Raw genomic sequence first — 10,165 nt, 5'->3', positions numbered from 1 at the left:
TGGTTCTCATGAGAGCAACGTCATTTTGGCTTCTACCTGTATTTATGTGCCTTGATCGGAATGTCAAGCATGAGTTGCCAGCCAATTGGAAGGAGATCAGAAATGCTGCCACATTTTGTATTAGCCAGCCAAGGTATTTTGAAAAAGTGAGGATCGTAAATTTTGAGCAGAACGTAAATCCAGGAAATTGTAACTTTTTAAAACTACTCCAACAGTTACGAGGTTAACATTCATTTACAATAAAGTCACTAGGCTTTGTTCTTTTTCAATCGTAAAGCGAGTTTATATTTATTCTTTTGCTTTGCAATGAATCTTATAAATACAAAGCATGGCTTAAAACATTCACTTTTTTATCTTATCATAAATGTGTGTGCGAAAATAGTAAAACGGAATTAAAGCATTTTCTATCAGACGTGTTTTAAATACATGCTTATTGCAAGAACAAAGTATATATTTTTATATTGATGGTGTATGGTTTAATAAATCATATACAAAATTTTTAATATCTAATGTCGTACATAATTTAAGCCGTTTTTAAAGTATAAATCTTAAAAAAATAGTACTTAACATTTCTTACGTAGTGATCAAAAGCATTGCCTAAGATTGGCGAGTACAAATAGTTAATTTAAGACATGTTAAAATTTTGCGTAAAATCGTATTCAATAGTCGGTATAACAGTTTGCACGAATTTCAGAAATATAATCAAATACATGTGCACGCCCAATTCTCCGCCACCCTCTTCAACTGTTTGTATGATTTTCTTCATGATATCAGCATGGCGGCATGGATGTACGCTGGCCATATTTGGACCAGGCAAATGTGGATGGCTTTCCATGGTGACAGTCTTCTTGGCGTGATCTTGCGAAACATCTTCGTACATTTGTTCGACAGTCAGTGGTTTTCGATTCTGGTGGCAAAAAATAATCATGTATTGAAGCATGAAAGAAAACCGTAAGAAAATGTATTTACCTCATCATAGCCGACTACCCAAAGACGTGGCGTCTGATAGTACTTATCGTAACTGATGTGTAAATCATAGGTACGTGTGTGCAAAACTGAGTCTGTAGCATCACCACCACCCGTTGCTTCAGCAACATTAGAGCTCTTCGTTGTCGAGTCAAGTTCTATTTTACGTGTTGTAGTTGCTACAGCGGGGTCTACCAACTGCAACATGCCACTCTCCTCAAATTCGTCCATATCAATCGCTTCGTCATCATCTTCATCGTCATCGCAATCATCATCAGCCACACCTGGTCCGTTGGTGCTTTTCTCACTATCAGGTGTACGCATTTCATCCTAAAAAAAATTAATTTAAGTAGGCGTTCTATTTAGTTACTTTGTTTTTGCAAACTTTGCTTTCGTCAAGTGTCAATTCGCAAACTTTTTCTTCCAATTCGGCAGTACCATCTTCGTTCAGTTGGTGCGTCTCGACCCAGCCACCATCACCGCCCTCTTCTTCAACTACCGTCTCTTCACCCACATATTCCATTTGTCTGCAACGCCTGTAGCATGGCACATTTCTCGTGATTAAAAATTGTTTATCTGCGAGAATAGAGGTAGTTTAGTGAATAAAAACTACATTCTAGCTATTGAATTAACCTTTCGGTAGATACGGCTTCGTTTTTGACTCATCACCCGCAGCCCACTGCCAGGTGGGACAGTGATGCACCAAGTGATCACCGGCTGCTACAAACTCTTCTGGAGTCAATACGCCAGTCTCACGAAATTTAGATTCCTAAAAAAAATATCGTATCGATTATGTGCTTTTTGCATTATTGTAGCTCCAATTTATGGTCACCTTCAGTACAGGAGTAAGGTACTCGGCCACATTCAACGCCGTACCCTTGACAGTGTTTAAAACACTTTGCATTGTTCTATGTTTATTTTTAGCTTACTTTCGATTGATATATTGGTTCTTAGCTGTAAATGGAATATTTTATGTACTGTCTCAGTTTGCACTGCCCGTGTTGATACACCTCAAGAAAAGCTATTTTTCCTCAAACTTTCACCGACCGTCTGGAGCATAATGCGAAAATGACATTCACTCGCGTTGCCAACCGCATGTTTTGCTATTTCAATCATATAAAATAATAGTCACCAGTGTTGCCATGAACTATTTTTTTCCAACCAAAATTTCCTACCAAGACCAATTGATTAGGGCCGGTTACTCAATGTCTGGTTAACACTAATCTCCGTTTAAACATAGTTATCGATGTTACCGACTCCCGGTTGTATGCACGGAGTCGAAGACGTCGCTAACGATGTTTAACCGCAGATTAGTGTTAACCGGACATTGAGTAACCGGCGCTTAATTGTTTATCCAATGCCAGTTTATTAAAAAGGTAGATAACATAACACTAAGGGCCGTTTACTCAATGTCTGGTTAACACTAATCTCCGGCGAAACATAGTTATCGACGTTACCGACTCCCTGTTGTATGCATGGAGCCGAAGATGTCGATAACGTTGTTTAACCTCAGATTAGTGTTAGCCAGACATTGAGTAACCGGCCCTAAGTAAAACTAAAACACAGCTAGTACAATGAAAACAAATTAACTACGTATAACATTTAGGGCCGTTTACTCAATTTGTGGTTAACACTAATCTCCGTTTAAACATCATTATCGACGTGTTCGGCTCCATGCATATTACATGGAGTCGGTAACGTCGATAACGATGTTTTACCGGAGATTACTGTTAACCAGACATTGAGTAACCGGCCCTTAATGTTATTGTACAGACTTACACAAATATTTACACATACATATTAGTTAGGTTTAATGAGCTGCTCTAGGTTACGCCAAAGAAGGTAAATCTTTGGTTACGCCATTTTAATATATCTCACAAAATTGTGTTTCATGAGGATTTTTCTTGCTCTAACTTACTCTGGTTTTTGTTTCATGAGCCTGCGCTAAGTGGAACTAGAGCAGCTTTTTTGATGGAGTAACTTGGAGCAAGCAACCGTTTTGAGAATTCTGCCTGAAAAGTGTTTCATGAGATTTGTGAACTGAGTTGCTCTAACTTGCTCTATTGTTTTTTTGACATCTGCTCGATTCTGCTCTAACTTGAGCTGCTCTGAACTTTTTTTGGTCTCATTAAGCACAACTATTATCAAAGAACCAAAGAATATAGGTAACAAGAAGGGACAACTCGTTATAATTCTCTTTTGCCCTAGTGCGTTTTTTGATTGGATGAAAAGATGGTTGTAGGCACATAAAGTATATACCTTGGATGTACTTATTGTCCATGCATATAACATGGAGTTGTACTTACGAATCAGGTATGTATACTTACATCTTTACGCTCGCCGTCATACGAAGGCACCGATGAAATTTCCGTGAAAACAAGGTTGCTACAATGTTTGGAGATAAATATTTTATATTTTTCGGAAATAACTATTTCTTATTGTCGAGGAATCTGCCAAAATCCAATCAAGCTAACCAACCTACCAAACGGAAAGAAAACCTACCAGTTTTGGTTGGGAAAGCTAATGTCTGGCAACAGTGATAGCAACTGCCATCCCTAAATAGGCTCTTCAAGCGCCAAGCAACTAGGTTCTCTCATGAACGAAAGACACAAGATCACGTAAGAACAAGAGAGTGAAAAAGGTCGATTTTTTAGCGGGTTCTACGCCATCTTGTTTCACTGGAAGACTAGCGAAAAGTAAACAAAGCAAACAAACCAACGAAAACCAAAATTAGCCAAAATTATTGTCAGCCACTTTAAACGCACAATTTAGGTAAAATGATGCAACAAAATGCTTTAAAATGTGTTGTCATGTTGAATTAACTCTTCTTTACTTGAATAAAAGTGTAAAATAGTGGTGCTTGTGATGTAAACAAACGCTCAGCTGACGAACCCGCTTTCGCAAACTTTTTTCTCAAAACCAGTTACAAATACAACGTCGCGTTCTTACGTGATCTTGTGTTTTTGGTTCATGAGGTTCTCTCCCGTACGCAACGCGGAATCCCGCGTGTGCCCAAAATAGCCCAGAAACAAGAATGATAGAATACAAGATTGCGCCAATCGAGCTGAGAGCAACTGGCCGTGACGTGGCCTTTGGTCGGTGTTAAGGCCGGTCCACATAGAACTTTCGCGTTGGCTTTGGCGTTGGAGTTGGTTTGACAGAACGCACGTTAAAAGTATGCTTGCTACAATGAACGTTTAGCAGCGAATGCTTGGGCCACTAAATTAACATACTAACGAGAGATTAATTAATATTTCATATCAATAATTGCACTAAAAAAGATATTTCTTGCCCGCACTTGATTGAAAAGGAAAAATATTTCACATAATTGTATTTATTTGCAACAGCTGACGAGCAACGTACGCGAAAAGTTGAGAGTTGGCCATCTTTTTGCTTTGTGTTGGCGTGAGCGTTGTCGAATTTCGGCTATGTGGACGGCTGCATTTGAATTCATGTATTTATAGTCAGCTGTTGAAACGACGCCAACGCCAACGCAACGCCAAAGTTCTATGTGGACGGGCCTTTATGCAGAAATTTTGTTTGGCAAACTGCGTGCAATTGTTGTTGCAACAAACTCGGTGGGAGCGAGTTTGGCGACTCTCACAGCAAACTAATTTTGTTTGGTCAAACTGCCGCAAATTCGGCGTTGTCATATACAAAAATTTTAGACAATTGTTGCTATACACAAAATTCTCATTTCGTGTTGGCAATAGCCATGAAAACCAACCCTGTGCCAAACTCGACATAACCACCTCGGAGCAAACTAAAACTATGTTCCCATTGGCGTAATTTAGAGGCCAATCTTGTTTGTAAAATATTTCCAGAAGCATTCTCTTTTGATCACTCATCTAAAATCTAAAAAATTACCACAAGCAACTCAGAATATAAAAATATACGCAATTACTCACATTCGCGATCCCTTTTAGGGCCATTTTCACCATCTCTGGTTAACACTAATCCGCAGTTAAACATCGTTACCGACGGTACTGACTCCATTCATTTAACATTGGGTCGGTAACGTCGGTAACAATGTTTAACTGGGGGTAAGTATTAACCAGAGATGGTGCAAACGGCCCTAAGGGGCCTAAGGGTACATCCTTGAGTTAAGCACGTCAACTGCTTTATCGATCATATGTTATATGATGGGTGTCGATAACGTCGATAAAGATGTTTAACTGGGAGTTAGAATTAACTAGACATGGTGCAAACGACCCTTAGTGAGGTATTTTAAACGAAACTAAGTATTTTATGTTGGTAATGCGAACATAGTTTAAGCAGCCGCCATTTAATTTGGCAAATAAAATTTGTCTGCTTCATCAAACTGGCTACACACGACGAATATCTGCGCGCATATATGCGCCAACATGCTCGCTGTCGTTTGCTACAGACGACGAGCGGCTCATAAGTGATTTTGTACTCAAAGCGTAAACATGGAAAGGAAAGACGCGGATGATGCAATTGCAATGCTTTTAACTTAACTTTTTTATGTATGTGTTACTTAAATTTATTTATATTTTACTTGTATGTACGTACATACGTATACTTATAGTAATTTAGCCTCATTTATCAAAAATTCAATTGAATAACATGGCTTGGATGCATTTATCCGCCGATGTGCACACTTCAAGCATCAACACAAAATGAGGTTGTTGTTTTTGTTTCCAATGCGATGCTCGCAAACCACGCTACAAACGACGAGCATGCTCGCTGAAATAAAAATTTTTTGATTTTTGGCGAGCATGCTCGAAAACCGCCCTACAAACGACGAACATCACCCGCAAGCCGCGCATGTGCGCGGATATGTTCGTCGTGTGTAGCCACTGTAACACCGACCAAAATATACCAGCATGAGAGAGCAAGACGTACTCGACAAGAAAAAGAAGAAGCATAGAACAAAAGGCAGTATTGCCAAGTTTTAAATTTGAAAAAGCACCAAATTTTTATTGGTGTCCATAAAGGACTTTATATGAATACATAATTTTATTGTAAGGATGCCGATTCAAATTAATAAAAATCAATGTTTCTTGCACAACGGTCGATTTCTTCTGGCATGATTGAAGGTGCTGCACATATTTCGTTGTCGCTTATGATTGTCACTGTGCCATGATTTTGTTTAAATTGCTATTCTGCGCTGGTAATAAAAAGTTTGTAACCGGTAAATAAAGTTCCTATCAATTTTTAAACCCTTTTCGCATTCTGTGTATTCTTGTAACCGGTAAATTTTGTTACCATCTCATAAGCTGGTAACTAAGTATTGCCCCGTGAAATATGCAATGCCAGAATTTGCACAATTCTTCATAGCTGAATTTCTGAATATTTTAATTGCATTACCAACGTTCCTAGAATCGCGGTGACAAGAACTGGTAATATTTTTTGGTAATAAAATTTTCCGGTTACAAAATCTTCGGTAACGTGCAGAATAGACCTGTAAGTGACAAAAACAAAAACAGCGCGAATCAGCTGTTTCTAGTGAAGTGCTGAGTCAATAACTTTGTTTCTTAACAGATAATTATCATAAATTTTTACTGGATTCTGCTAGAAAGCGTTTCTTAACACAAGAAATTTGCATTTGCCAAAAAGAGAGCATAAAAGACCGAGAGAGCTACAAATTTCTGCTGGCGAAATTTCTGCCAACAGAAATTTGCAGTCATATGTTCAAGAAGCAGCTGTTCAAAACGCAGAAGGAAAAAGTTGGCAAGTTTATTTTACTTCGTTTTAATAAAACAAAATGAGTGCATCGTTATCAAAACACATTGAAATGTTGCAGAATGTAAGGATTTGTGCATGCATTTGAAGATATATGTGTGTGTGTATACGGTGATTGCAAATTTCTGCTAGTTTTCGTTTCTTTACTTTTTCCTCTTTCGATGTCTTTGTGCGTAAAATTATACTCTTCGCCAATCTTTTATCAACAGCTGTAAAAAGTTAAGAAACACTCCTAATACTTTTAAGTATTAATCGATATTCAGTACCGATTTAAAAACTATCCAATACTCTCGATACCAAAACATTTAGGTTTCGAAAAAAGCATATAGGTCAAAAATATGGAAAAACCCGGTTCAGGGGAGACTCGCCTATAAAATCCCGAATGTAGGAGCCAATAGAGCTTTTAATACGGATTCAAATGAAATTTGTATATATGTTGGTTAATTCAGAGAAACTCTTACTTGTTTGAAGCATTTTTGTTCCGGCTGAAGCGGACGTTATCATTTTTGTAGGCCTGGGGTCGGATTCTATAACCAGTTAGCGACAATTTTCGAATCGGCATCGGCTTTGTTGACGTATGATATGAAATATTTTTACGTCAACAAGTGCGATATCGATCCGAAACTTGTCGCTAACTGGGTACAGGTAAAAGCATTTTTCTTGAACCTTGGAGCAACTAAGATTAAAACTGATAAAATAATATTTCTCTGTTGCGATAAGTTCAAGTGTTTTAGCCGATATCATATAAATTAGAAATTAAAGTTTTTTTTTGGGTATCGAAATTTTTTTTAAGTATTGGGTACCGAGTATTGAGAACCGAAAATTCAGCACATCACTAGCTGTTTCACAAATTCTGGGCACGAAATGTGTTTTTTGAGAGCAAACTTTTATTCTCTAATTACCGGATCCGGTCCGGATTTTTAGGGAAAGAACCTACTGTCAAAAATCTCATGCCCATACAATTTGTATGAAGCATCCCACAATAGCTCGGCGCTAACGCCGAACATATGGAATTTTCATTTTTGGCGACAGGGCGTTACGTGATGAAGTTGGATGCAGAAGACGGAAAGAAGAGAAAGGACAAAAAAGTGAAAGAGGAAACAAGAATAAAAATGAGAGAACCTGAGAAAACATCCAAAAATTACGCCGCGTTGATTTGGGAATAGCGCGCGGTGACACTCGTTGACAATGAAAAATGCAACGCTTAGCGCTCCAATTTAGGGACGGCAGTAAAGCTAGTTCCCACTTCTGAATACCGTACCGGATATAATAAGAAAATTAAAATAAATTTAGTTTACTATCACCTGATTTTTTTTGATTTTTATTACATATGAAGCGCCTTGTTCCGATTTTAATAAATCTCCACAAAATATGCAAACGCATCGCAAGTGGCTGCCAGATGTGTTTAACTTTTGCTCTTAAATAACCATTTATGTGTATGCAACTAATAAAACTCGCTGGTTCAAACTTTCTGGTATCAATTTTATTCTTTAAAAGATTTAAAGTATATTGCATTAATAAAGTTTTTTATTTCAACGCATTGGTCAATTCAAGTTCACATGCAATACTTAGTGATACATCTGGCAGCGCTGCCAGTCGGATGCGTGTTGGTGTTTGTGCAGTAAAGTGAATCGAGAAAAAGTGACCATTTTCCTATGTTTTCATGAAAATTATTGCGGAATACTTACAAAATTGGTGAAAAAATATCAAAGATGAGTGCAGATATAAAAATAACGCAATAATAAGTTAATTTCCTGCTGGTGATCGCATTAAGATTACATTTGCAAACTCTACCTTGCAAAATCGAACGAAAGATAGGGCAAACGCAACAGCAGAACGGTGTGGCACCAGCTAGGGCGGTGGTAGCAATCACGCAGGCGAACAATTTGGAGGAAGGTCGGCGGTTGCTTAGCTGAGGGCACAAAAAAGTGTGAAAAATAAAATTCGACGTACACTTTGTATTTGTCGCAATTGAAAAGTTTTACATATTAGAAATTTCAATGCAACGAAGCTACTGAGGAAACTGCGAAAATTGCATTTTCGAGAATTGCTACTTGGAGTTGGTCGTGGTGTTTTGGGCTTGTCGTTGACAAAAACGCTAAGGTATGTAAAGATTTGCACATCTATACTTATGTATAGCTGCTAGTGTGTGCGCGTTAATTAAGTTAGTAGTAGTTAAGTAGTAATTCTTAATTAGCTCGAATAAAGTAGGCAAAGTTGTTCGTCAGGCAATGGCAGTGGCACAGATATTTTCTTTGTTGTTTGTGCGCTGATGTGGGGGCTGCCGACAGCTGATGTGGGCATCAGTGGAACAACTGAGATGTGAGTGGGCAAATAAAGTTACTTTAGTTTTTCTTAGTTCTTAGGCAAATAGATACTTGTAGTATTATTGGAGTTGAGTGGGTGTAGATAAATTGTACGTGTTACCTAACTTTTAGCTAACATAGAATTATTTGAATTAAAGTAATGATTAAATCTTACCACAGCTGCATGCACCTACAAATGAATATTATTTTTCGGTCATAATGAATTCTAAATGCGTGCTTGCTACCTACATTTTTTTAGGCTTACAAATATTTTTTATCGTTTCGTCTACTCCTACACATACATTGCAGATAGACGCGGTGTGGGGTTGGGCTTCTGCCCCGCTGCGTTTAGCGGCGAACAGGATGGGCGATCCTATGCTGCCAGGTGCGGCCGGTAGCACTGGCGCCTCCACCGGCGCTATAGATCGGCCACCGTCACCTGCACGACTTTCGCACACCTCGGAAAAGCACCCCAAGGTAACATTGTCCGAATTGAATATGCTCCGACGCCATCGCGAACTTTGTGATGTGGTACTCAATGTTGGTGGTCGCAAGATATTTGCACATCGTGTCATCCTCTCCGCATGCAGTCCCTACTTTCGCGCAATGTTCACTGGTGAGCTGGAGGAATCACGACAAACTGAAGTAACCATACGTGATATTGACGAAAATGCCATGGAACTACTCATCGATTTTTGCTACACTGCTCATATAATTGTCGAAGAATCCAATGTGCAGACTTTATTGCCAGCCGCTTGCTTGTTGCAATTAGTCGAAATACAAGATATTTGCTGCGAATTTCTCAAGCGTCAATTGGATCCAACCAACTGCTTGGGCATTCGCGCCTTTGCCGATACTCACTCATGTCGAGAACTTTTGCGCATCGCGGACAAATTCACACAACACAACTTCCAGGAAGTAATGGAAAGCGAAGAATTTTTGCTGCTGCCAGTCGGACAGCTTGTAGACATCATTTGTAGTGATGAATTGAACGTACGTTCAGAGGAGCAAGTTTTCAATGCTGTCATGTCGTGGCTGAAATATAATGTTGCTGATCGTCGTCAGCATTTGGCACAGGTAGACATCAAACAATCGACAATATGTGTGCATATGTACATAAATACTTGTAAAATACAAAACTTTTTTTAATCACTTGAAAGGTACTGCAACATGTGCGCCTCCCACTT

At 38.7% G+C, this 10,165-nt stretch overlaps 2 protein-coding genes across 2 annotated transcripts in view; one reads left to right on the top strand and one right to left on the bottom strand.

Moving 5' to 3' along the window:
- Positions 1-261: 261 nt before the first annotated feature.
- LOC118739883 (ubiquitin-like-conjugating enzyme ATG3) lies at positions 262-1,934 on the bottom strand (the record flags this gene model as incomplete). Its single annotated transcript, XM_036471377.1, is given in 5 exon segments — positions 262-907; positions 970-1,296; positions 1,352-1,542; positions 1,600-1,735; positions 1,799-1,934. Coding segments are annotated over 5 exon segments (1,008 nt in total). The 3' UTR covers positions 262-625.
- A 6,321-nt stretch (positions 1,935-8,255) lies between these two features.
- LOC118740086 (kelch-like protein diablo) overlaps positions 8,256-10,165 on the top strand; it is a 23,355-nt gene continuing 21,445 nt past the window's right edge. The window contains exons 1-3 of the mRNA XM_036471579.1: positions 8,256-8,775; positions 9,288-10,055; positions 10,139-10,159. Of these exons, the coding sequence (XP_036327472.1) occupies positions 9,342-10,055; positions 10,139-10,159 (735 nt within the window). The 5' untranslated portion in view covers positions 8,256-8,775; positions 9,288-9,341. The remainder of the gene's footprint in view (positions 8,776-9,287; positions 10,056-10,138; positions 10,160-10,165) is intronic.

The sequence above is a fragment of the Rhagoletis pomonella genome, unplaced genomic scaffold (assembly GCF_013731165.1).
Source record: "Rhagoletis pomonella isolate Grant_MI unplaced genomic scaffold, Rhpom_1.0 Rhpom_scaffold_00005, whole genome shotgun sequence".
Lineage (NCBI taxonomy): Eukaryota > Metazoa > Arthropoda > Insecta > Diptera > Tephritidae > Rhagoletis > Rhagoletis pomonella.
The sequence above is the reverse complement of the archived record's forward strand: the minus strand, read 5'-3'. Positions and strand labels throughout refer to the sequence as shown.